At 40.0% G+C, this 27,673-nt stretch overlaps 1 protein-coding gene across 1 annotated transcript in view; it reads left to right on the top strand.

The window, feature by feature from the left end:
• LOC149232633 (external alternative NAD(P)H-ubiquinone oxidoreductase B4, mitochondrial-like) overlaps positions 1 to 27,673 on the top strand; it is a 75,405-nt gene that overhangs the window by 4,625 nt on the left and 43,107 nt on the right. Inside the window, exons 2-3 of the mRNA XM_089379463.1 lie at positions 21,991 to 22,263; positions 22,500 to 22,621. Of these exons, the coding sequence (XP_089235589.1) occupies positions 22,111 to 22,263; positions 22,500 to 22,621 (275 nt within the window). The 5' untranslated portion in view covers positions 21,991 to 22,110. The remainder of the gene's footprint in view (positions 1 to 21,990; positions 22,264 to 22,499; positions 22,622 to 27,673) is intronic.

Below are 27,673 nucleotides of genomic sequence, written 5' to 3'. Positions count from 1 at the left end.
ATGGTTTAAAGAAAGGCGTGGAAGCTAAGATGGAAGGCAAAATGGAAGATTTGAAGACAGATCTGACAAAGTTGCTACAAGAAATGTTTACTAATGGTGAAAGGGTAGTAAAGGAAACTCATGATGAGAACAAAAGAAATGTTAATCAAGATTTTATAGACTCTAATGTTGAATTGAAGACCCACCATGTTCCAAAGATCGATATGAGGAAGTTTGATGGCAAAGATCTCGTAACATGGATACTACAGATGGAACAATATTTCGATCTCCATAATGTGCAAAACACACTAAAGGTACGCATTGCAACTTTATATTTGGAACCAAATCAGTTTGTATGGTATCGATGGCTTTGCTCTCGTAAACAAATTATCACTTGGGCAGTTTTTGCGGAAGAAATGTAGCATATTATGAGGATACAAAAAAAACACTTTTTTTAGGCAATTGATAAATCTCAAACGAAAGGGTTCAATGATGGAGCACATTGAGGACTTCCAAAAATTGAATATAAGGGTAAAAGATATTCCAGAAGAGCATATGATTGATGTGTTCATAGGGACCTTAAAGGATAACATCCAACATGAGGTTCACCTTTGGGAACTTGATTCATTGGAGAAGGCATTTAGGTTGGAAAGAAAAATGGAAAGCAAAATTATGGCAACAAGGAAGCCTACCACTCACAACTATGAAGATGGAAGTGTTGTTGCCCCTAGCCTTCCACAACCTACAAGGTTGAAACCACAACAATTGGAAGAAAAAAGAGAAAAAGGGCTTTGTTATAGTTGTGATAGCAAATACACTAAAGGTCATAAGCGTGCTGAGAAGAAATTATTTTACGTACATTGTGAAGAGGAGGAAGAAAAGGAACAAGAAACATCAAAAGAAGAGGATATACACCAGGAACAAACCCTAGAGAAAGAAGAAATGAATCCGACCATATCTTGTAATGGATTGGCTGGAATTACCACTCAAACTATCAAGATAGAAGGACATATCAAGAAGAAAAAGGTAATAGTGTTGATTGATTCGGGTAGTACCCATAATTTTATTCATTGTAAGATAGCTAAGGAATAGAATTGCTTCCTATATCCAACACCAGAGTGTCAAGTGATGGTTGCAAGTGGAAGAGCCAAAAATTGCTCTAGAAAGTGCCATAATATCAAGCTATGCATGGGAGAATATGTATTGAATAGCCCAATGCTTTCCATTCCAATGGGTGGTGCTGATGTTGTACTAGGAGTCCAATGACTACAATCCTTGGGTACAATAGCTTTAATTTTCAAGAACCTTTTTATGAAATTTTGTTTGGAAGGAAAGGAAGTTGAATTAAGGGGTATCGCAGGGAAACCGGCAGAGATAATCAGCTCTAACGGAATGACAAAGCTTCTAAAGAAAGAACAACAAGGTGTAATTGCACAATTATGTTCGCTAGAGGTTCCCACAACAAAATTACCTATTTCTCCAGATCTCCAAATAGTCATGAACAATCATTCCAAGGTATTTGAGACTCCCAAAGGCCTCCCACCTATCTGTGATCATGATCATACTATACATTTGATTCCAGGAAGTGTTCCTCCAAACATCAGGCCTTACAGATATCCCTATGCCCAAAAGAGTGAAATTGAACGTATGGTTGCAGAAATGTTAGAGGCTGGTATAATTCAACCTAGTCAAAGTTCTTTCTCTACTCCAGTAGTATTGGGGCACAAGAAGGATGGATCATGGCACATGTGTCCGGATTATAGGGAGCTCAACAAGTTTAGTATTAAAGATAAATTTCCCATTCCTGTCATTGATGAATTATTGGATGAATTTCATGGATCAATTTACTTCACCAAGTTGGATCTTCGTTCAGCATATCATCAAATCAAAATGAAGATTGAAGACATTCCGAAAACAACATTTAGAACTCATGACGATCATTATGAATTTTTGGTCATGCCTTTTGGCCTTACCAATGCACCTTCTACATTTCAAGGTTTGATGAATTCCATTTTCAAACGCACCCTTAGAAAATTTGTGTTAGTATTTTTTGATGATATACTAATCTACATGAAGTCTTGGAAGGATCATGTTTAACATGTTGACAGGGTGCTCAAACTATTGGAGGAGAAACAATTGTATGTAAAAAGCTCCAAATGTTTCTTTGGAGTACAAGAGGTGGAATATCTGGGTCATATTGTATCTCATGAAGGTGTTAAGGTAGACCCTAGCAAAATTAAAGCCATTAAGGAATGGAAAATCCCCACATCCATAAAGCATTTGCGAGGATTTCTCGGGTTGACAGGGTATTATTGCAAGTTTGTTAAGAATTATGGGAGAATAGCAACACCTCTAACAACATTATTGAAGAAAGATGCATTTTCATGGACTCCAGAAGCAACAAAAGCCTTTGAACATCTTAAAGAGGCAATGTGCCAAGCACCGGTCTTAGCTACGCCGGACTTCACAAAAATCTTTATTGTGGAATGTGATGCCTCAGGAAATGGAATTGGTGTTGTTTTAATGCAAGAAGAAAAACCCATTGCTTTCGAAAGTCATCCAATTAGAGGAAAGTATTTACACAAAGCTATTTATGAGAAGGAAATGTTGGCAATACAACATGCACTTAAGAAATGGTGACCCTACCTAATCGGAAGACACTTCAAGGTAAAAACGGATCATGATAGTCTTAAATACTTTTTAGAACAAAGATTATCTTCAGAAGAGTAGCAAAAATGGGTGACAAAGATGTTGGGTTATGACTTTGAAATCATCTACAAAAAAGAGAAGCAAAATGTTGTGGCAGATGCACTGTCAAGAAAGGATGAAGATGTGGAAGCATTGCTTTGCGCCATTTCTATTATCCAACCAGTTTGGATAAACGAAGCAAGGGATGAATGGAAGAATGACGAAGAAGTGTGGACACTCATTCAAAAGTTCCAACAAGATCCCAGTACATCTAATACATTTCGCTGAAAAATAAAACAGTTCGAAACACTCATGTAAAAGAATATTGAATGAATTGATTAACCAAGAGCAAACAGCTCAATGATAATACAAGGATATTTACAATAATAGAAACATCAGGTTTCTATGTAGAATATAGAAACAAACAGTTTCATCTAAGAAACTGCTAAAAGAATAAAAATAGCAACAGCTAAAAGACTGAGCATTAAATACTAAATAGAGATATTCTAATACCCTCCCTTAATGCTCAATCTATTTACAACACCAATAGACCCGCGGAATTTTACAAATTTATCAGGACCAAGAGGCTTGGTGAAAATGTCGGCGGGCTGCTCTGTTGTGGGAACATAGTGCAACTGAACTGAGCCGTCTTCAACCAGCTGTCGAATGTAGTGGCAATGAGTTTCCACATGCTTTGTTCGTTCATGAAAAACTGGATTCTTGGCAAGTTTGAGCACTCCCTGATTATCACAAAACAAAGAAGTAGGCCCTGTCTGGAAAACATGCATATCTGCAAGCATACGACGAAGCCAAACTGCCTCACAGGATGCCTTAACTGCTCCCCGATACTCTGCTTCTGTTGAGGAGAGAGCCACTGCCTGTTGCTTCTTACTAGTCCAAGTAACAGCACTAGATCCTAGACTAAATACATACCCAGCTGTAGATTTACGGTCATCAACCGAACCGGCCCAGTCAGAGTCAGTGTAGCCACGGAGAATAGGATTGGAGCTGCGAGTATATAAGAGGCCATAATCAGAAGTACCACGCACATATCGTAGCACCCGCTTTGCTGCTATCCAATGATCAGCTTTAGGAGCTGACATTAAGCGAGAAATGTAGCTTACTGCAAAACTGATGTCAGGTCTGGTAGCAGTAAGATAGATGAGACTGCCCACTAATTGCCTAAATAAAGTTTCATCCACAAGGGGAGAGGATGACTGAGCTGAAAGTTTGAGCCCTGGTTCCATAGGAGTCGTGGTCGGTTTGCAATCCTGCATTCTGAACCTTTCCACAAGATTTTTTGCATACTTGGACTAAGAGAGAAAGATCTGATTTTCAGTCTGCCACACTTCAACCCCCAGACAATAATGAAGAAGTCCCAAGTCTGTCATCTCAAAAGTTCTGAATAGATCTTGTTTGATCCCATGGATCAAATGTGCAGAGCTGCCAGTAATGATAAGATCATCCACATAGACAACCACAAACAAGATATCATCACCAGTATGCTTGATATACAGGTTTGCATCAGATGGGCTCCGCTGAAAACCCTAATCTGTCAGGTACTGGTCAATTTTCATGTACCAAGCCCGAGGAGCTTGTTTCAATCCATAGATTGCTTTAGCTAACCGACACACTTTCTGTTCTTGACCAGCAACCTTGAATCCTGGAGGCTGCGTCATGTAGACTTCTTCTTGAAGATCACCATTTAGGAAAGCACTCTTTACATCCATCTGATGAACTTTCCAATTGAACTGAGCTGCTAGGGCAAGAACAAGCCTTATGGTACTCATCTTGGCTGTAGGAGCAAAAGTCTCCTCATAATTGATGCCTTCCTTTTGTGAGAACCCTCGAGCCACAAGACGAGCTTTATACTTGTCTATGGTTCCATCAGCTTTGTATTTCACTTTATACACCCATTTGCAGCCTATGGGCTTTTTTTCGGCAGGAAGATCAGAAAGTGTCCATGTGTGATTCTTCTGAAGACTCTGGAATTCGGCTTCCATAGCCTTTTCCGACTCAGATGTACCCTTAGCCTCTGAATAGGTTTGAGGCTCAAAAATACTGTGTAGGTTAGCCATAAGAGCAAAATTGACTGTAGACTGTTGTCTGTTCTTATGTCTAGAAGTTCTACCTTCAAGGAGCTCATCATCCCGGAGATCAGCTATGGTTTTAGCCCACCATTTTGGCCGAAGAGAAGAAGAACCTATATCAGGAGTAGAGGAACCAATATCAGGAGGAGGTGGAGAAGGCTCAAGAGCAATAGGAACAACAAGAGGAGGATTAGCTTCTGGAGGAAGCTCAGATAGAGTATTATCAAATACTGATGCTACATCATCCCTCCCATCAGGTGGACTGACTGGAAGAAGAACACTGTGAGGCTGATCCTCAGAACACTGCTCAGAAGAAGAAGACTGAAAGAATCCTCTGTCTTCATCAAATACTACATCTCGACTGAAGCTAAGACGACCAGTGGCTATATCTATCAGTCTATAGGCCTTGTGATGATCACTGTAACCTGTCATCATGAGTTTCTGACTTTTGGGATCCAACTTAGAGCGCTTAGCAGATGGAATCCAAACATATGCAACTGAGCCAAATACTTTGAGATGACTGATCTTAGGCTTACGACCAGACCAAACTTCTTCAGGAGTCTTCCCTTTAACAGCCTGAGTAGGTGATCGGTTAAGAAGGTAAACAGCAGTAAATACTGCTTCAGCCCAAAATTTGTTTGGAACACTCCTGTGTTGTAACATGGAACGAGCCATTTCAACAACCGTGCGGTTGCGACGCTCGACAACACTGTTTTGCTGGGGAGTGTAAGGTGTGGTTAATTGACGTTTGATGCCATGAATATCACAGAAGTTGGCAAAAGTTGAGGAACAAAATTCCCCCCCATTGTCGGTCCTAAGGGTCATGATATTACAACCAGATTCTTTTTCAACTAAGGTTTTAAAATTCTGAAAGCTACTAAGAGCATCAGATTTATTTTTTAAAAAATACACCCACATCTTTCTACTGAAGTCATCTACAATAAGTAAAAAATATTTGCAAGCAGTGATAGAAGCTGTATTCATAGGACCACAAATATCAGCATGAAGTAACTAAAGTACCTTAGATGCGCGCCAAGATTCTCCATTTTTGAATGAAGACCGATGTTGCTTTCCCGCTTGACAGGCGCTGCATACCCCCAACTGCTGAGTCTGAATATCAGGTAATCCTGACACAAGTCCCTCCCAAGAGAGCTGAGAGAGATACTGCATATTGAGATGCCCATATCGCTGATGCCATAGAGTGCTGATGGGAGAAACACGTGCTGCTAGAGCCACTTCTGGAAAGTCACCGGTGTCAAGTAGCCTGTATAGACCATGGTCCTCTAGGCCAACAGCAACTGTTAGACTGGTCTCCCTGTCAATGATGGAGCACTTGTGTGCACTGAACATAACATCAAGCTGAGGAGAATTCCTCATAATCTGGCTGACAGATAGCAAATTAATCTCCATACCAGGAACGTAGTATACATTTAGAAATATGAGCGTGCGTCCACCAGACTGAATTTGAACTGTACCCCTGCCAGCTACATTGTACTTTTCACCTCCACCAAATACCACTGAATCACTGAAAGGTGAGAAGTCAATAAACCAGTCACACCTGTGAGAGAAGTGGCGTGATGCACCAGAATCAATGTACCATGCAGAGGACGGAACATGTTCTGAAGACCTTTTAGCCATAAAGGCGTAAAAGGCAGAATCTGTCTGCTCGGAATGTTCTGCAACATTCGCTGTCTGATTTGGCCCTCCCTGTTTCTTCTGTTCAGAAGCAATCCTCTGTCGGCAATCTTTCTTCATGTGACCGAACCTGTGACAGTAATTACACTGCACACTTTTCTTCCTAGCAGGATCAAAAGACTGAGGAGAACCTTTCTGCTGAAAAGACTGATAGGACTGGTATTTTGCAGCAAATGCATTTTCCGAGGGCACTGATGAAGTACCACTACCAAACTGCTGTTTCCACCGATCCTGCTGCAGAAGTTTGGTACATAAATCTGGAAACTTCAGATCAACATTTGTGGTTGTAATGTTGAGTGTTTCGATGAAGTGTTCATAAGATTTTGGTAGACTCTTCAGAGTAATGACTACCATATCTTCTTCCTCCATGGTCCGACCAATGGCTTCGAGCTGATCTCGAATGTCTTTAATTTTGTTGAGATGTTCCTGTAAAGACATATGTTCATCCATCATGATGGAGAACAACTGATTTTTGAGAAAAAATGCTCTGCTTTTGTCAGATGTCTCGTGCAGTTCTTTCAACTGTTGCCAAATTTTGGCAGTGGTCTTGCCAGAGGGAATCTGTGGTAACTGATCATCAGCGACAGAGAGCTTGAGAAGCATAACAGCCTCCCGATTTCGATCATCAAATTTATCTTGATCGGTACCAGCTGTACCGGGACGAGGCTCTTTGCCCAAAATGAGCTGATCAAGACGCCTGTATTCAAAAATGGTCAGCATTCTTTGTTTCCAAATGTTATAGTTGCTGCCATTAAAGCGTTGATTTCCTTCTAACATTAGATTGCTGAGCGTGGCCATTTTCCCAAAGATAATACAGAAGTTTGACACACAACAAAGTGTAGCTGCCTGCTTAAAAATCTTCTTTCAAGATGACTGTACCAAATTGTTAATAAATTCTATTGTGAAAGAAATAGACTTGCCCACAAAAAAAATTACTCAGATCTGATCACGCCACTTTAAAAATGACTGTGATGCTGGTTTGATCACGCTTAAAAAAAAAAATAACTGTAATGCTTACTTAAAAATGATTGTGATGCTGGTTTGATCACGCTTTTTTTTTTTTTTTAAATAACTGTGATACTTTATTCTGGTCCCACCGCTTCAAATCAGATCACAACAATGTTACTTGGGAGCGGGAGCGGAAGCGGGGAGCGGGAGCGGGAGCGACCATTTTCAGAAGCTCCCGGTTTGGGAGCGAATCCCGGAGCGATTTTTTAAAAATATATATATTTTTTATATTTTTTAATTTTTGATACATATGTCAACAAAAACATGTAGAATGATGAATTAGATATAAAAAACATAAAAAAGCATAGATTGAACCATATAACAACAATCATCTAGAAGTTATAATCTTCATCAACCACGTCCGCAAGTTAGTAACATAGTAACATACAACATATTGAGTCTCATGATTCATCAATCTTAAAGTTTCAAGCTTTCAAAATTCAATATATAACATTTATCATCATTGATCACCAAAGTTGTACTTGTAAGCTAAGTGTAACCATTACAACAAATAATATCTAACATGAAATGAAATGTTATAAAATGAAATGAAATGAAACAACTTTCAACTTTCATGAAGCATCATATTCATAATTCATTACTAATGAGTTATAATTGCCAACTTCAAACTTAAATTGTCATATATTGTTTAAAAAAATATCATAATAAATATGAAAGAGTCAATAGTTATAAAAGCTACTAGAAACTAGAAAAGAGAAGTAAATCTATTATCTATTTCTTATGCTTGGGCCTCTTGCCACCACGAGAAATGTCTAATTTTTTAGTCTTGTTGCAAAATCAGGATCTTTGTCATTAATATCACCCTCCAAGCATTAATATCCAGAGGTATCTTTGTCATTACCTTTGTATCTGTATAGGGATCTTTGTCATTAATATCACCCTCTAAGCATTAACATAAGATAGAAAAAGCATAGCATGTCAAGTCAAGATTTTGTTTGAGTGATGCGTACATTTTTAGAAGGGTCATGATAGAGGAGTTCGACAACCAATGTCACTAACATCAAGGTACATAGAGGGATTGGTACTCTTGATTAAATATGAGTTCCATACCCTAATACATGACAAAATTCAATGGAAACATTGCAATCCCCCAATCCTGAAATCCTGAAAAACTGATAAGTCTGCTGGATTTTGAATGAAATCTAAAATTCTACTTTCTCCATATGAAATCCAATGAGGACGAAACCACTCTCAAACATCCTGAGTCATTTCATGGTAATGTTAAAAATTTAAGTAAAAGGATGAAAATGAAAATTAAAGAAAATGTCACTTTTACTTTAAGAATTTAACATTACCATGAATAGCATATCAATACTAGGGCCTAGACTTGATCATTAAGTTTCCCCACTCAAAAACTATTTGTTTCTTTCAAAAAAAATTGCATTTCGAACATTACTACAAAAAAAAAAATGCAAAAAAGGCAAAACGCTCCCGAAAACGCTCCCGAAAAGGCAGGGAGCGAAATTTTTTTTAGGGAGCGCGCTCCCGACTCGCTCCCGAGTCGCTCCCGCCAGGAGCGCGGATCGGGAGCGGGAGCGAGGGGGGGGGGGCGCTCCCCCGCAACACTGGATCACAATAATCTTTAATCCACTTTCTAAGCAAAAACCGTGAAGCTGGAGAATACCTTTACTTGAAACTGCCGTCACGTGATCTTAATGCTCTCGCTGCCGTCACGTGATCTGAATGATCTCGCTCTGTTAAAAAAAACTTTGATTTCTCAGCAAATAACGGTGGCTCAGATCTCGTCCTGCACGTCTTAGCTAGAATATATATATGAATTGCAGGCACAGTCGGGTCTCGCTCTGTTTTAAAAAAAAACTTTGATTTCTCAGCAAATAACGGTGGCTCGGATCTCGTCCTGCACGTCTTAGCTAGAATATATATATGAATTGCGGGCACAGTCGGGTCTCGGACGGACTCTATCTGGAGAACACCGTGAGCCAAACGCTTCGGACGCAATCAATGTAATACCACGAGACGTTAATGCAATACCACGGGAGCTATATTGCCGTAACTTTGATTACTGATATATTGCCGTAACTTTGATTACTGATATATTGCCGTAACTTTGATTTGATTCAGGCGTGCAATTACTGATATATTCCCGTGAGCGAAGACTGAGCGTCGAACTGTGTGAGCGAAGAGTGTGTTGCCACGTTCCCGTATGGCAAAGCAAGTCGAATTTTGGTGCCGCTGGAAAGTGCCGGAATTTTGATATGTTTCTAGCGTGCCTTGATTCGAATGGATCCGGAACCCTCCTCAGAACAGACCCCACAGCTCTATTTCGAATCTTGATTCTTCAAAAGTGTCGGCGGTCCTGCACGGCTTCCAAATTCGTTGATCGGATGGCCACAAAATAAACACGACTTCAAAACAAATAAACTGTTCACGATTCTGAGCACCGCCACACAGTTAAATCCTCATAAGATGATAATGCAGGAGATGAATCCCTTTCTGTATCGAGATTGATGACTGTAAGCTTTTATCACAATGAGCAAAGCCGAGGCTAAGACTCAGTGAAGGCTACCTGGCTTACAGAGGGCTCGACCTTAGAAAGGAATGAAGATCAAGAAATCTGCAGACCCTGAGAGCAGTTTCGAAATGAACTACTGAATTTTTCAATCTATGAAAAATTATTTCGAAAAAAAAAAAAAATCCCTGAGCTCCGATACCATAAAACAGTTCGAAACACTCATGTAAAAGAATATTGAATGAATTGATTAACCAAGAGCAAACAGCTCAATGATAATACAAGGATATTTACAATAATAGAAACATCAGGTTTCTATGTAGAATATAGAAACAAACAGTTTCATCTAAGAAACTGCTAAAAGAATAAAAATAGCAACAGCTAAAAGACTGAGCATTAAATACTAAATAGAGATATTCTAATAAAAAAATGATTCATTATGGTACAAAGATCGCTTCTACTTATGTAAGAATTCTCAACTCAAACAAAATATTCTTATGGAAATGCACACTTCTCCCTTAGGAGGGCACTCAGGATTTTTAAAAACTTACTTGAAGGGTTAAGAAGAATTTTTTTTGGGATGGCCTTAAATCAGATATTCAAAAGTTTGTGACGGAATGTTTGGTTTGCCAACAAAATAAAGTTGAAACAATTAAGACCCCATGTCTATGATCGGAATCAGATCCATAAACGATTGTCATAGAACTGTGACTAAAACAGGTCGAACAAATCCTTGAAGAATCCGAAATAACAATCGAAAACAGCCTGAACTAGTGGCCATGGCAGCCGGTGTGGAACGACGAGGACCTCGGTCAAAGCGCGCTGACCGAGGCCCATGGAGACTGCGCAGGAGGTCAAAATAGTCCCTGGGAGCCCCGGATTGGGAAAAGGAGCTGATTTTCGATGCGCGTTAGCGCTAATGCGCATCGCTGGGCAAACAAGGCTGAAATGGCAAGGCTTAAGCACTCAGTCACGTTGGGAGCTAGAGGACCATGGGCAGAAAAGCGAAAAAAACGCCATCATACGAAGGTGGGACCCACACCCTGGAAACCAGCGGTGTGGTCGGGGCGTCCTTGAACGGTAAGCGGTTTTGGAGAAAACAGAGCGAGCACCCTCAGCGATTGACGTGTGGCAGCGGAGGAGAGAGAAAAACCGCTGTGATCGCGCATTATCGGTCGAGCAAGTCAACCGCGCTCGACGTGCGAATGACGTTGGATTTGGAGGAGCCCAGATCGGACGGCTGAGATTGCGCCTGATAGACAGAGCGGAATTGACAGGGGATTAAGCTGCGATTTAAGAGGATTTGGAATCCGTTGATCGCCACGGTGGAGAAAGCAACGAATCGACAAGCGGGCTGGCGTAGTTCCGATGGAGACACGTGGCTACTTCTTGAGCGTTATGCTGATGCCGAACAGGGAATTCCAAGCACATAGGCGACAGGCGAATCGACGCAGGCGGGAGAGGAAACGAACAGGCACGGAGGTCGAATGGCTAAAGCCATGAGCAGAGGCAGTGAACGAGGGAGATTAGAAGAAAGATTCAGATTGAAGAGTCCAAGCGACCCAAAGAGACAGTGACCAGTGAACCTTGAGAGGAGGACTGAGCAGAGAGAGCAGTAAAGCCAAGAAGAGGAGACAGAGGGCCAAGCTGACCATAGGCAGCATCGAGCACCAAAGAGCTTGAAGTATCAAGCCTTCCCATAGAGGAATCTGTCCGGATTGAGCATCATAGTTGGCTCTTTCCACTGTAGACCGAGGGTCACAGAGCTGGTAGGAAGAATAAGAGTCTGTGTACTCCAAGTGGCTTGGGGAATCCAAGAACCACCCTGCCAAGCAAACTCTGCTTCAGGAGAACTCATATTGAGTCCCTGCATTGTAATTTCTTTGCTGAAAGACATAATAAAACAAGGCCACCACTGAAGCTGGATCGGAGACGTAGCCCTGGAGAATAGGGTGAACTCCTTATTAAAAATTGCTTGTGTCTTTGTGTTGCTTACTGCATTTCTCTACTATCTTTCCATTCAAAATGTCTGTGTATTGGCAATCTGATCGATCCGTTGTTTCAATAACACAGAACACACACCAGCACATGAGTCTATAATACCTTTTGTTTAATAAATCTTTAACTGAGGTCACTCATAGGGTGATTATCAGATCAAGTGGTATCAGAGCTCTAGGCTGTAAGGTTAGACAAGCTTGTGTTGGTTTAGCTGTGAATGATCACTAGATCAAAGCTCAAGTTAGGAGAAGGAGAGTTGGTGGAAACTAATCCTGAAATTGGAAGAGTCTATTCTCGAAAGACAATGTCAGAAGAAGGTTCTATAGGACCAGACTCTCAATTCCTAGAAAGTTTCCTAGCTATAAAGTCCATGGTGGAAGAAATGTATAGGGACTTTAGAAAGCAAAAGGGTGAAGATTCATCAAGCTCTAAGCAAGATAAAGAAGAAGATGAGTCTCATTCCCATGACCACTCCAAAGGAAAGGGGAAAGAAGAAAGCTTCCCTACACCTCCTAGTAGCCCTGTGCATAATAAGAAAGCATCTTTGATTAAGTTAAATGTTAAATTTGATTTGCCTATATATGATGGAGAGTTGAATGTTGAGAAGTTGGACAATTGGATAAGACAAATTGATGTGTATTGCAGAGTACAAAATATAGACTCAGACAAGAGCAAGATTCAGCTGGCAAGCCTTCGCCTAGGGGGCACTACCTTGGTTTGGTGGGAAGGCAGAACCCAAGCTGATGTGAAGAAGCATGGTAAGACCATCTATGTCTGGAGTGACTTTGTTTCTGCCATCAGAAAGCAGTTCTATCCATTGGCCTACATGCAACAAGCCATGATGAGTTGGCAAACTCTTCGGCAGTTGAAAGGGAAAAGTGTACAAGGGTATACTCAAGAGTTCAAAAAGAGAGCATTGATGTTGGGTATTTCATTAGACTCACCAGAAACTCTTTTGAAGTACATTGGGGGTCTACACAGCGACATGAAGCATACTATCCTCATGTTTAATCCCACTAGTATAGATGAGGTATCTGTACAAGCTACTCATCTAGAAGCAAGAGGAAAGAATGGAAATTTAGAAGTTGGGGGACCATCCCAATCCACTGTAAGCAAGAGCAAGGAGAAAAGAAAGCAGAAATGGAAAGCAAGGAAGGCTAACACTGCACAGAAAGGCAAAGCCTCATGCACCCACTGTAAAAAGGAGGGGCATGATGATGAGCACTGTTGGATTCTGCATCCAGAGCTGAGACCTAAGAAGTCCGAGGGCAAGAAGAAGACGACTGCTGCAACTATTCTGAAGAATTTGAGGTCAGACTCAGGAGATGAAACAATCATTGCAGCCACAGGTATGAAAGGTAAGAATTCTAAAGCATCTACTAGTAATTCTGCTCAATCTGTTACTGATGAAGAACATGAGAGAAAAAGGCGTGAGCTTTTCCATATTCGAGTTGTTTCCAAATGTCAATAGATTGATACTTTCTTTGATAGTGGCTCACAAGTAAATCTGATTTCTGAAGCAATTGTAAAGAAATTGGGATTAGCAACTACACCTCATAAGAAACCATACCCATTAGGATGGTTGAATGATAAAGCACAACTACAAGTGACTAGACAGTGCAAACTCAAGTTTTCTTTTGGGTCAGCATTTGTAGATTAGGTTGAGTTAGATGTAATTCCTTTGGATATATGTGGAATTGTTTTAGGAAGTCCTTACTTGTATGATAGAAAGGCTATTTTCTATAGAGCTGAGAACAAGTATCTACTTGTTAAAGATGGAATCGAATACTTTGTAAGAGCTCATAAGCTCAAGAATAATTACTCTCATAAACTTAGGACAGATGAAAAGAATGAGAAATTCATGCAAACAGTTCTTACTAATGGTTGTAAAGGAAAAGAAAACTGTTAAAACCAATGTATTTGAGGGCTATAATTCTTATCAGCAAGCTGATATAGAAAAGATTGTTTCAGAGTATGATGTCTTGTTTCAAGAACCTCAAGGTCTGCCACCCAAAAAGGGAATAGAACATGATATTATTTTGCAGCAAGATGTTCCTTTGCCTAACATTGGGATGTACAGGTTATCTGCTTTAGAGAATGCTGAAATCAAGAAGCAGGTGTAGGAGTTGCTCGAGAAAGGGTTCATCAGGCCTAGCACATCACCATGTGGGTCACCAATCGTTTTGGTGAGAAAGAAAGATGGCTCGTGGAGAATATGCATTGACTACTGAGCACTGAATAAAATAACGATAAAAAATCGTTATCCCCTTCCTCGCATAGATGATCTTTTAGATCAATTGAAGGAAGTTGTTTATTTCACCAAGCTGGATTTGCACAGTGGATACCATCAGGTCAGAGTTGCAGAGCAAGATGTATGGAAGACTGCTTTCAAAATAAAGCAAGGATCGCATGAATGGCTGGTTATGCCTTTTGGCTTGACCAATGCCCCTGCTACTTTCATGAGATTAATGAATGATGTACTCAGACCTTTTCTTGATGATTTTGTTATTGTGTATCTGGATGACATTCTGATTTTTAGTAAAACGTGGGAAGAACATTTACAGCATGTTAAGCAGACATTAGATGTTTTAAAAAGAGAAAAACTTCATGTTAAACTCTCCAAATGTGAATTTGGGAAAACCTCTCTAAATTATTTGGGTCATATAGTAGGGGGGGGGGTGAATTGAAAATAGATCCCTCTAAAGTGGCAGTCATTGTAAACTGGCCTAAACCCAAGTCTGCTACAGAAGTGAGAAGCTTCTTAGGAGCATCACAATATTGGAGGAAGTTCATTTCAAATTTCTCCTCAATTGCAGCTCCCTTACATGCTTTGACAGGATTGAACACGGTGTTTCAGTGGGGAGGCAAACAGCAGAAAGCCTTCGACACCTTGAAAGAAAAAATTAGTACAACACCTGTACTAGCATTGCTAGATCTACAAAGACCATTTGAGATCCAAACTGATGCCAGTGACTATGCCATGGGAGCAGTGTTGACACAACACGGTAAACCCATATGTTATCATTCTGAGACTTTTAATCCTGCAATAGTCAACTATCCTACCTATGATAAAGAATTGTATGCATTAGTTCAGAGTGTGAAAAAGTGGAAACATTATTTAATGGGCAAAGAAACAGTAATACATACTGATCATCAACCACTTCAATATCTACACTCCCAAACTAAGTTGCAACAATCAAGACATTATAGATGGATGGGTTTTCTACAATAGTTTCATTTAGTCATCAGATATAAAAAGGGCATACATAACAAGGTTGCAGACATGTTATCTAGACCCATTATAAATGCATCTACCATACTTAAGCATAATTCTGTGCTACATGAAAGCTACATAGAACAGTATTCTCAGGATATGGACTTTAAAGATGAATATGCAACTTTGAGTCAAGGCAAAAGAGTAGAAGAATTGGACTATCATGTAAATGATCGACTCTTATACCATTGTGGGAAACTCTGCATTCCACAAACTGAGAGAGCAAAGATAATTAGGGAAGCACACACTTCTCCGATATCAGGTCACTTTGCGGTAAGTAAAACAGTTGCACAGCTGCAAAAGTTCTGTTATTGGCCAAGAATGAGTGAGACAGTTTCTAGATATGTAAAGGGGTGTGCTATGTGTGCTAAAAGCAAGCCCAGCGATAGAAAACTAGGCTTGTACACTCCATTGCCAGTTCCTTCTCACCCTTGGGAGAGCATTTCCATAGATTTTGTTGGAGGACTGCCTAAATCTAGGAAAGGTCATGATTATCTATATGTTGTTGTGGATAGGTTCAGCAAAATGTGTATTTTGATACCCTGTAGTAAACAAATTATAGCTGAACAAACTGCAAGATTATTCTTTGAACATGTATGGGTTCATTTTGGATTACCCACTTCCATAATATCTGATCGAGACACCCGATTTGTGGGGAAGTTTTGGTCCAGTCTGTGGGAACTAATGGACACCAGATTAAAGAAAAGCACAGCTTTTCATCCACAAAAAGATGGCCAGACAGAAGTAGTTAACAGGACAGTGATCCAGTTACTAAGAGGATATTGCAGCAAACATCCTAAGCTTTGGGATGAACACTTGTGCTATGTGCAGCATGCTTACAATAGAGCCAAACACTCTTCTACACAAAGATATCCTTTTGAGACCTGCTTTGGTTTCATACCAAGGTCTCCCTTGGATTTTGTCTTTGGTAAAGATACCATGGTTGATGGACACAATGATGTGGACAAAGCAGCTAGGTTCATTGAATAGATCCAGGATATCCACCAGGCAGTACAGGAATAGCTGGAAAAGAGCCAGGCCAAGTACAAGGCCAGGCATGATAAGCATCGGATGGAGCATAGTTTTCAAGTTGGAGACCAAGTCTGGCTGTATGTCAGCAAGGACAGGATGCAAGGTGAAGGTAAGAAGCTAAAACCTATCAGGTATGGACCATTCAGGATACTTGTGAAGATTGGTGAAAATGCTTTTCGCCTTGATCTGCCAGCTTACATGCACATCTACTCAGTCGTGAACGCAGATTGCTTGAGATTGTTTGAACCTTCAATGATTGAGGACCCTGAAGAGCAGAGTCAATTGCCTTCTGTTGATGACCTACTACCTGAATATCTTAATGAGTTGCAGGAAGATATAGTGTTGGATAGGAAGGTAAGGACGATGCGCAATGGACAGGTGGAATACCTCAGAATTGGGCTTAAAGGTTCGAAGCCGAGCAATGCGAAGTGGATTGAGATTGGACAAGTGAGACAGCAGTTTCTTCACTTAGTCGATGCTTGAAGAAAAACCAACTTTTGGTGGTCCAAAAGCTTTTCAGTTGGGAGGTCGTGATCCGAATCGGATCCATAAACCACTGTCATAGAACTGTGACTAAAACAGGTCGAACAAATCCTTGAAGAATCCGAAACAGCAATCGAAAACACCCTGAACCAGTGGCCATGGCAGCCGGCGTGGAACGATGAGGACCTCGGTCAAAGCGTGTTGACCGAGGCCCATGGAGACTGCGCAGGAGGTCAAAATAGCCTCTGGGAGCCCCAGATCGGGAAAAGGAGTTGATTTTTGATGTGCGTCGGCAAACAGGGCTGAAATGGCAAGGCTTAAGCAATCGGTGCCGTTGGGAGCCAGAGGACCGTGGGCGGAAAAGTGAAAAAAACGCCATCGTATGAAGGTGGGACCCACACCTTGGAAACTGGCGGTTTGGTCGGGGTGCCCTTGAACGATAAGCGGTTTTGGAGAAAACAGAGCGAGCACCCTCAGCGATCGACGCGTGGTAGTGGAGGAGAGAGAAAAACTGCCGCGATCGCGCGTTATCGATCGAGCAAGTCAACCACGCTCGATGTGCGAATGACGTTGGATCTAGAGGAGCTCAGATCGGATGGCTGAGATTGCGCCCGATAGACAGAGTGGAATTGACAGGGGATTAAGCCGTGATTTAAGAGGATTTGAAATCCGTTGACCGCCACGGTGGAGAAAGCAATGAATCCACAAGCGGGCTGGTGCAGTTCCGATGGAGACACGTGGCTACTTCCTGAGCGTTATGCTGACGCCGAACAGGGTCAAGCACACAGGCGACAGGCGAATCGATGCAGGCGGGAGAGGAAATGAACAGGCATAGAGGTCGAATGGCTAAAGCCATGAGCAGAGGCAGTGAACGAGGGAGATCAGAAGAGAGATTCAGATCGAAGAGTCCAAGCGACCCAGAGAGACAGTGACCAGTGAACCCTGAGAGGAGGACTGAGCACAGAGAGCAGTAAAGCCAAGAAGAGGAGACAGAGGGCCGAGCTGACCATAGGCAGCATCGAGCACCAAAGAGCTTGAAGTATCAAGCCTTCCCATAGAGGAATCTATCCGGATTGAGCATCACAGTTGGCTCTTTCCACTGTAGACCGAGGGTCACAGAGCTGGTAGGAAGAATAAGAGTCTGTGTACTCCAAGTGGCTTGGGGAATCCAAGAACCACCCTGCCAAGCAAACTCTGCTTCAGGAGAACTCATGTTGAGTCCCTGCATTGTAATTTCTTTGCTGAAAGACATAATAAAACAAGGCCACCATTAAAGTTGGACCGGAGATGTAGCCCTGGAGAATAGGGTGAACTCCTTATTAAAAATTACTTGTGTTTTTTTGTTGCTTACTGCATTTCTCTGCTGTCTTTCCATTCAAAATGTCTGTGTATTGAAAATCTGATCGATCTGTTGTTTCAATAACACAAAACACACACCAACACATGAGTCTATAATACCTTTTGTTTAATAAATATTTAACTGAGGTCACTCATAGGGTGATTATCAGATCAGTCTATTACAACCTTTATCCATTTCAAGCCAACATTGGGAGGAGGTTTCAATGGATTTTATCACAGGTTTACCCAAGTCCGAAGGAAAGAGTGTCATCATGGTGGTAGTTGATAGATTTACCAAGTATCCACACTTTTGTGCATTATCTCATCCATTTAAAGCCATTACAGTTTCTACTGCATTTATGAAAACAATTCAAAAGCTACATAGAAACCCAAAGATTATTGTAATCGACAAAGATCCCATTTTCACTGGAAATTTTTGGAAAAATTTATTTTCTTGTCTCGGTACTCAGTTAACTCATAGCTCATCTTATCATCCTCAATCTGATGGGAAAACTGAGATAGTAAACAAATGTTTGGAAGGATATCTTCGTTGCTTTCTCTTTGATAAACAGACACAATGGGTCAAATGGTTGCCTCTGGCTGAATGGTGGTATAACACTTCCTTCCATACTGCAGCAAAAATGACCCCATTTATGGCACTTTATGGATATCATCCACCATCCATCACATCATATTTAAGAGAAAATTCTAAGGTTCAAGCAGTGGAAGATCACATCAGGCATCAACAACAAGTTCTCCAACTCTTAAGGGATAACCTCACTTTGGCGCAGAATAGAATGAAACAGTAGGCAGATCAACATCGCAACGAAAGAAGTTTTGATGTAGGTGATTGGGTATTCCTACGGCTACAACCATATAAACAAATGTCCCTCAAGCAAGCTAAGAAGGATAATAAATTATCACCAAAGTATTATGGTCCATACAAGGTGTTGGAAAAGATTGGTACTATGGCATACAAATTGGAGCTTCCTGCAGCTTCCCGAGTGCACCCAGTTTTCCATGTTTCATGTTTAAAGAAGGTTATAGGTGACAAGCACCCAGTTCAAACAATATTGCCAAAACTTGACGAGGAAGGAAAAATCATATTGGAACCTGAAGAAGTCACAGAAACAAGAACTCGACAGCTACGAAATTGATCAATTTTGGAGTATCTCATCAAGTGGAAGAAGTTACCTGCTGAAGATTCCACATGGGAGGATGAGAATTTTATATAGAAGCATCCCGAACTACTCAAGCGTTGAGGACAACACTTTTTTGAAGGAGAGGGGCATGTTAGGTCCCTATAATACTAGTGATTCCCCCATTACTATTGTCATGGTAGCCCTTATTGTTATCATTGTGCCCCTATTGTCCTCATTTTGTTATTAGTGTGCCCCATAGAAGCCCACTATTGTTATTGTTGTGCCCTAATATTATTATTGTTATGCCAACTTTGATTATATTGTGACCCCTTAGACTCCTATATATAGAAAGAAGGTTTAGTCATTTGTATCATCCAAGAATTGTTCATTTGTGTAATGTAAAGGAGGTTTCCCCCTTGAAGAGACTGATTTTTAAGTCGTTGATCTATCTTTTCTATCTTTTTGTGAACTGGTTTCATAACACACCCTCCACCGCTCTGGCTATGAGGCATAGATTCTTTCCTTTTGTCAGATACGTGGCCTATCATAGTGTTTTAAAGAGGTCGTCATCATTTATATATGGACATTCATCACTTTCAAGAGATATTTCAGTGAGTTACATAGTACCGAACTTTTTTAAAGATTTAATTTAATACTTTATTAAATTATACCACTTTTTAAAGTTTAACATTTAGACAAGATTTATAAGGTTAGTTCTTTTATAATAATATAGTTTCCCTTTTAATTTTAATAATTCAACTTAGAACTTAGATTTACATAGTTAGTTCTTTTCATTTGATATGTAATATATAATTTCTTTTAGTTAATCAAAATCCTTTGTATTTATGTATTTTGAAAGCCTTGATATATTTATTATATTTTGGCAAGTTAAGAATTTATCTCGATAATCGATTCATCAACCTAAACTTAGACATTTTCCATATTAGCCAGTATGTATACTAGCGCAATACATGTGGTTCATGCATATGTAGCTATCATATGCATGCCTCGTATGCTTGCTAATATTCCTATGTTCCTTGTAATTTGATGGGCCATTACATCTTTCATCTTGGATAGGGTTGGGCGACTTAGGATGGATTTACTTGGGCACATAGTTTTGAGAAGCTATTTATTTTATGTAGGAGTGATCACTGTTGTAGAGGCTAGTCTAACCCATGTTGGGTGCACCTATGTCTATCTACATGATCATGTGTTAGAGTTTGTACGCATCCTTTTGGCCGTGATATTTTATCATTTTCATGTTTCTCAACATGGCAATCTCACAGTTCACATAATTCCATGATTTAGGGATTTCATGCACCCCAATGCACAGAGCCTAGGGGACCAAAATTCAACAATGGCTCATTTTGTTCGTCATAATACACACTTTACATGCCACATTGAAATTTAGATGAAGATGGAGTTGCGAGTACAATTTAACATGCAAAGATGGACATCCACATGTCGTAAAAGGTGGCAGACCTTGTGAATGTTGGATGGAGAGATTTTTACATCGTATGTAATGCATGGGGCCTCATTTCCCTCATGCAATTCTTCTAGAGCCTCATTTTGATGCAACATTGGTGATACCAATTCCATGTGAGCCTATGCAAGCCCAAGTCGAGCCATGCAAGCGAGATGTCAAGTAAAGGAAAAGGTGGCTAGTGCCAGATGGAAGAAAATTAGCATGTCTGAAGCCAAGAAAAGTATGAAATGGAAGCATTGACCACCCTAAGGAGAATAGCCATCATGCAAAATGGAATGCTCAAGAGAGAGGGTGGAATGACTCACTTTAAAGTGGTGATGTGGGCCAGTGAAACCCCATGTACAGCTCCTAAGCTAGCCTTTTTTCCACCTCATATAGCTGTTTGGTCCAAGGAGGTGGATGTTGGGCACATATTGACCACAACAAATATTTTATTCATCGTCAAGTTTCTTGATCCACAAAATGAGAGAGTCGTGGTACTTTTTGGGCTAGCAGTGTGGTCAAAGGGTTTAGTAAGTGGATCAATCTACCTCCAAGTCAAATGGTTGGGCACTTGTGGGTGGTTTCCAAAAGAATTCCCTTGCTGTTTTCTGCAATTTTCTGCAGATCTCGTAGTCTATGTAACAAGACAAGAAGCTAAATTGTACAAACACCCCTCTAACCAAGGTACGGATCATAGAAATCAGTTAAGATTTGGTTAGCATATTTCTTGCACACTCATTTTGACTATTCACATCATGTATTTTGTTAGATTTGAGTGTCTTTCTTGCTGGTTCAGTATACTTATATGCAAATTTGAGACATTAAGCAACCAGGGCAGTAGTATATAACTCCTCCACTTAAGCCATTAGACTCAACACAAGGCCAGATCACGTACACCTCATAACAGCCAGATCACCTTGACCCTTTTTTTATCTTCAACAGGCTTCTTTTACAAGAATGCATGACATTACAGGCTTCTTCACCTCTTACATTACATGCTTTTCATTACCATCCACATGTAACATGAAACAATTTTAATTGGGTGAATGCTGAAGAGTACTACCAAACATCAACCATTTTTGCAAATAGTGAACCGGATGATGTCCATGCCTACTGAATTGCCAGGAAACAAAATTCAAAAAAGCAGAAAGAGTATAGAGTTGGTTTTAAATTTAGGATATTAAGTTTTATTGCAAATTTAGAATGTTACATCTGAACTGGTAAGCATTATTGAACTAGTTAATGATGTTGGGATTGATTGTGCATTTTATGTGTCCATCAATCAAATACCTGACAAATTGCAGGAAGACCTATCATACATATTCAAGATTGCAGATAAGGATAACTCTGGCACATTAACTGTTGAAGAATTTCGTGATGTTCTGAAGGATATCAAAGAAAGATACCCTCAAGTAGATATTTATATGAAAAGAAAGCAAATGGATAGTGTAACAAAGCTGCTAGAAGGAGGAGTAAAAAGTGAAAAGGGGAAGAAATTAGAACTTAATATTGACGAGTTTAAGTCAAGGTTCAGTGATGTGGATTCTCAAATGAAAACTCTGCCGGCTACTGCTCAGGTACTTCATCTTCTGCTCTCTCAATTTGGATGGTTGTTCATGGTTGGTGAAAAAGAATGTTTAAAGTACGCAATGTTCGAACATCATGAACACTCATAATCCAGTCTTATGGGCTTGTATAAATTTGTTACCATTAAAGATACGTTCAACTACATGTTATTTTCTTTTCCAAGCACCTTACCTTTCGTCATCTTATTAGTCGTTAACAGTGCCCCTTTCTCATGTTTTGTTTGTAGGTTGCGGCTCAGCAAGGTGTCTACCTTGCAAAGTGCTTCAATCAAATGGACAAGTGTGAAGCTGAGCCAGAAGGTCCTTTGCGTGTTAGGGGATCAGGGCGTCATCGGTTCCATCCATTTCTGTATGTTCTGATAATATCCTTTGTTGACCTGTTAATATGCATGATAGATTAATGATTTATTAATTGCAAGGTGTATTGTATTTAGCGAGCCTCTCCATTTCATTATGATATTTTGTCGTTTATTTATTGTGCATGATTTTGTTTTACCATGTAAGATTTATTTGATTCAATGCATTGTGGGTGAATATTTACTGAAGTCATTTATTTAACTTTTTTTCAGCTTTAGGGGGAAGTTGCCTTAGCCATTCCTTATTTAGCCACTATTATTTGCTTATGTTCGAGTCTCATTGATCTATTTGGGTCATTAGTGGAATTAATATTTATTCTTTGTTTGTTTATCTCGATATTTTCATTTGGCATTACCTTGTCATTTTATAGGTACCATTTTGGTGGGATCAAAGACACAGCTGGATAGGCATGTTGTGTCTTGGATATTTTGCAACTCATTTTCCTTCTAGATATAGGCACATTGGTCTATAAATTTGTTAGGTCATCATTTATGGATACAAGTCTTAGAGATCTTGTAGTTCTCAACATCTCTCAACTGGAACCTGACCCCTTGAGTCAACATTCTTAAGCCCTAGGTTTCCCCCCTTTTCAAATCTGGAGGGATAAGCACTAGCACATTTCATTAGGTTGGTATTCAGAGGGGCGTCAAATCCCAGAGGATTATCATGGATTCCATGAAGGATCATTTGATAACCACACTCGGTAAAGCAGTTGGCTAATGAGATGTTCAAGGCTCTAGTGGATCTATTCCAGAGTGACAACATGAACATGAAAATGATCTTGAGAAACAAGTTTAGATCCGTCCAGATGTCAAGGTCTAATAACACTACCAATTACTGTTGGTATTTGTCAGGCCAGGCAGTAACTCCACCAAATCAATTCATATTTTATTCCTTCAGGTTGGTCTTTATTATATACATGAGGGAGAGACTGCTCACTTCATCTCCCGATGACTGCTCATATTTCTTATTATTTATTTACATCTATTACATATATTTACCCAATCCTGATGATTAGGTGTCAACATCCCCCCCCTTAATCTGAAGGGATGTTGGTGAGTCCAAGCATCATTCTGAACCGTTCAAGCTTTTCTCTTCCAAATGCTTTGGTGAAAATGTCTGCAATTTGCTCATTAGTGGAACAATGATGGAGATGGATTGTGTTGGCCTCAACATGATGTCGAATCAGATGATATTTAGTATTGATGTGCTTCGTTCAATCATGGAACTTTGGGTTTTTGGCCAAGTTTATTGCAGAGGTATTTTCAATCATGAGTGGAATTGATTGTACTTGTTTTACCTGCAAATCTTCAAGAATTTTCTTGAGCCACACAATTTCTTTTGTTGCCTCGGCTATTGCCATGTATTCTGCTTTTGTTGTGGAATCTGCTAGAACTGATTGTTTGCGTGATCTCCAGGAGACGGCTCCTGATCCAAGACTCATAGCATATCCTGAAGTAGATACCCCAATTTCTTTGTCTCCATCGAAGTCTGAATCAGAGTATCCAATCAAGCTGAGGTCGTCCACCTGTGTATACTTGATTCCAAAGTCTTGAGTTCCCTTCAAGTACCTTAGAACTCTTTTTGCAGTAGACCAATGTCCCTCACAAGGCTTTTGCATAAACCTAGAGAGGATTCCAACAACAAACGAAATGTCTGGTCTGGTAGTAGTTAGGTAGTTGAGACTTCCTACAAGCTGTCTATACTTTGTTGCATCCTCGTATTCTTTTCCTTCAATAGATGTGAGCTTTAAGTTTTGTTCCATTGGAGTAGTAAGAGGATTGCATTCTGTCATGCCAAACCTGTTCAATAGATCTCCAATGTACTTCTTTTGAGAAAGAAATATGGAGTTCAGATGTTGAGTTACTTCAATACCAAGATAGTAATGAACATAGCCCAAATCAGTCATTTCAAAACTTTTCCCCAATTCCTTCTTTATGGATACAATGTAGCTTTCATTGTTCCCTGTCATCGAAAGATCATCTACATATACCACAAGATATACAACTGTTTTTCCAACTTTCTTGATAAATAACATTGCATCATCAAGATCAAAATGTTTGAAATTGAGTTTCAAAAGATGCTCAATTAGTTTTTCATACCAGGCTCGCAGTGCTTGTTTGAGGCCATACAAGGATTTCACAAGTTGCATACTTTATGTTCATGTCCTTTCACAGCAAATCCTTCAGGCTGGGACATAAAAACATTCTCTTTTAGATCTCCATTCAAGAAAGCAGTTTTTACATCCATTTGATGAACTTTCCAACCATTCTGAGCTGCTAGGGCAAAGAGTGTCCGAATGGTAGCCCATTTTGCTGTGGGGGCAAAAGTCTCCTCATAATCGACCCCTTCCCTTTGTGCAAAACCTCTTGCCACAAGCCTGGCTTTGTGCTTGTCAAGTGAGCCATCAACTTTATACTTGTTCTTGTAGACCCACTTGTAGCCAATTGGTTTGGTTCCTAATGGAGGATCAACCAGCTTCCAAGTGCCATTCTTTATGAGGGCATCATACTCCTTTTGCATCGCTTCTTTCCATTCATCATGAGAAGCAACTTCTTTGAAGGAAGTTGGTTCAAAATCTGTAGACAAATTCAATTCACAATCATAAGAAACATCCATATCAACAGGTGAATTAGAGTCATTTACATCACCTCCATTTTGCTGATTTGAATTTCTAGTTCTTGTCTTTCCAACCTCATCAGGATGAACACTTTCAAGTGTCTTTATTAGTGACTTTGGAGGACCTTTCTCAGATGGTCTAGGTTGCTCCGTTGATTGAGTTGGGACTGAATCAAGATTGAGTCTCCCAATTCTATCAATCACATCACTTAAAGCATCATCCGTTGTTTGAGTTTCATGCAGGGGAGAGAGTTCTTCAAAAGAAGATTCCACATGTTGATCTAGTATAGGAATCCCCCCTTCAAGATGTGGAATCTGATTATCAAATTCTTGAAATGATTTTGCATTTGCGAATCTATCTAAGCGATCAAGTTGCCGCTCAACAATATTGTCAGTTTTGGATGATTCAAGAAAAAATACATCTCCAGATACAACAAACTTTTTATTGAGCTCATCATAGAGACGGTATGCTTTGGATGTGTTTGAATACTCCAAGGAGATACACTTACGACACTTGCACCAAGTTTGTTTCTATGTACCTTTGGTAACAAGGCATAACAGGTGGAACCAAAGACCCTGAGATGCTTTACTGAAGGAACGTGCCCATACCACATTTCATATGGAGTCTTGTTTCTAATAGCATTAGATGGACATCTATTCTTATATATGCAGCACATAGAACAACATTAGCCCAAAACATTATTTTTACATTTTTGAAGAAGAGCATGGAGCGTACCATATTTAAGATTGTTCTATTCATTCTTTCAGCTACACCATTCTGTTGGGGATTATGTTAGAAAATTATTTATTACAGAGCAATGGAACACATAAAATATTGCAGAAATATAAACACAGAAAACGCATAAAACAAGAGAGACACAGATACACGTGGTTCACCCAGTTTGGGCTACGTCCATGGAGAAACAACCAGTTCTTCCTTTTATATTATCCAACAAACTGAAGAGATACAACCTACAGTAGATCCGCTATAACACCCTCTTTGCTCTCAATCTCCTCTCTCTTCCTCACTCAGAATACAGATATGCATAGATGCAATACAATTCCCTCATATATAGTGAGGGGTTGCCTTCTAGGGCAAAAAACCCTAAATTAAACATAACTTCTACCGTCAGATCATCTGCCTAATGAACAGCCTAGATTGACTAGAAATTACTAGACTTTTACAAGGCAATTGTACATCTATTTTTTAGCTTCAGAGGCGCTGCTCCTGAACCCCTGCCGGGGGAATGCTGGCCCCCGGACCCCCTAGCCGAGGGGGATTAGCCACCCCGAACCCCCGCGGGGGGGGGGCAACTCCCCCCCGCACCCCCCCGCATGGAGGGGTGTACAGTCTTCCTAGGGTATACATCCGGCTGAAACATTTGAATACAGAAGATAATCAGGCTCCACACCCAACAGATTATAAGGCATAGTTGTTTGATGTTTGATCCCATGTTGGCGAAGATAGTTTTCAAATTCATTTGATGTGTATTCTTTTCCATTATCAGTGCGAATAGACCCAATATGAGATTGTGCATCATTTTCAATCCATTTATGAAAGTTTTGAATGTTTGAAAAGCAATAGATTTGTTCTTCAATAAATAAACCCAACACATTTTAGTGTAGTCATCAATAAATGTTATCATATATTTATTCCATTTGCAGAAGGAGACCATATAAATCTGAATGAATGAGTTCAAGTTTTCTATGTGCTCTTGAATGTGAATCATGAAAAGACTGTTTGCTATGCTTTCCTAGAATGCAAGCATCGTATTGCTTAAATTTCCTAGGAATTGTAGGCAAACCAGCAACACCATTTTTCTTCAACAAGCGAAGGCTGTCATAGTTCAAATGTCCAAATCTAGCATGCCATAATAAACTTGATGGAAGTGTACCTTCTTCATAATGAGAATTGTATGAGAAATGTTGTGCACCAACAGAGATACCTCGCAGCTTGAGAAGCCTTTCTTCTTCTATTCCCCTCATGACAAGTGAGTGGACAGATGCTTTTCTCCCCTCAAGCTTGCCATCAAACATATGAATGGAGTGACCTTGCTAGCGGATGTGGACCAAGGACAACAAGTTTCTCTTCAGCTGTGGGAGATATAGAACATGATGCAGAAGAAAGTCTGGAAGACCAGGCAATTTGAGCCTGATTGTGCCAAGCCCTGATGGCTTGATTTTTGATTGGTTTGCAAAATATACTGTTCCATCAACATTGTCAGTAAATTCTTCAAAAAAATCTTTTCTATGAGTCATGTGGCAAGTTGCTCCTGAAGGAAGTGAAGCTTGAAATAAGTCTTCATTTACTCCAATATTACAGTGTGCCACAACATAGTGAGCGGATTTAGGTGCTTTACCTTTGTCTGTGTCATTAGTTTTACCTTTGGGTTGATTTCTTTGCTGCTCAATTTTGTCCCAAGGT

This window comes from Pinus tabuliformis, chromosome J (assembly GCF_031772625.1).
Source record: "Pinus tabuliformis cultivar Carrire ecotype Pingquan chromosome J, CPIR1, whole genome shotgun sequence".
NCBI lineage: Eukaryota > Viridiplantae > Streptophyta > Pinopsida > Pinales > Pinaceae > Pinus > Pinus tabuliformis.
The sequence above is the reverse complement of the archived record's forward strand: the minus strand, read 5'-3'. Positions and strand labels throughout refer to the sequence as shown.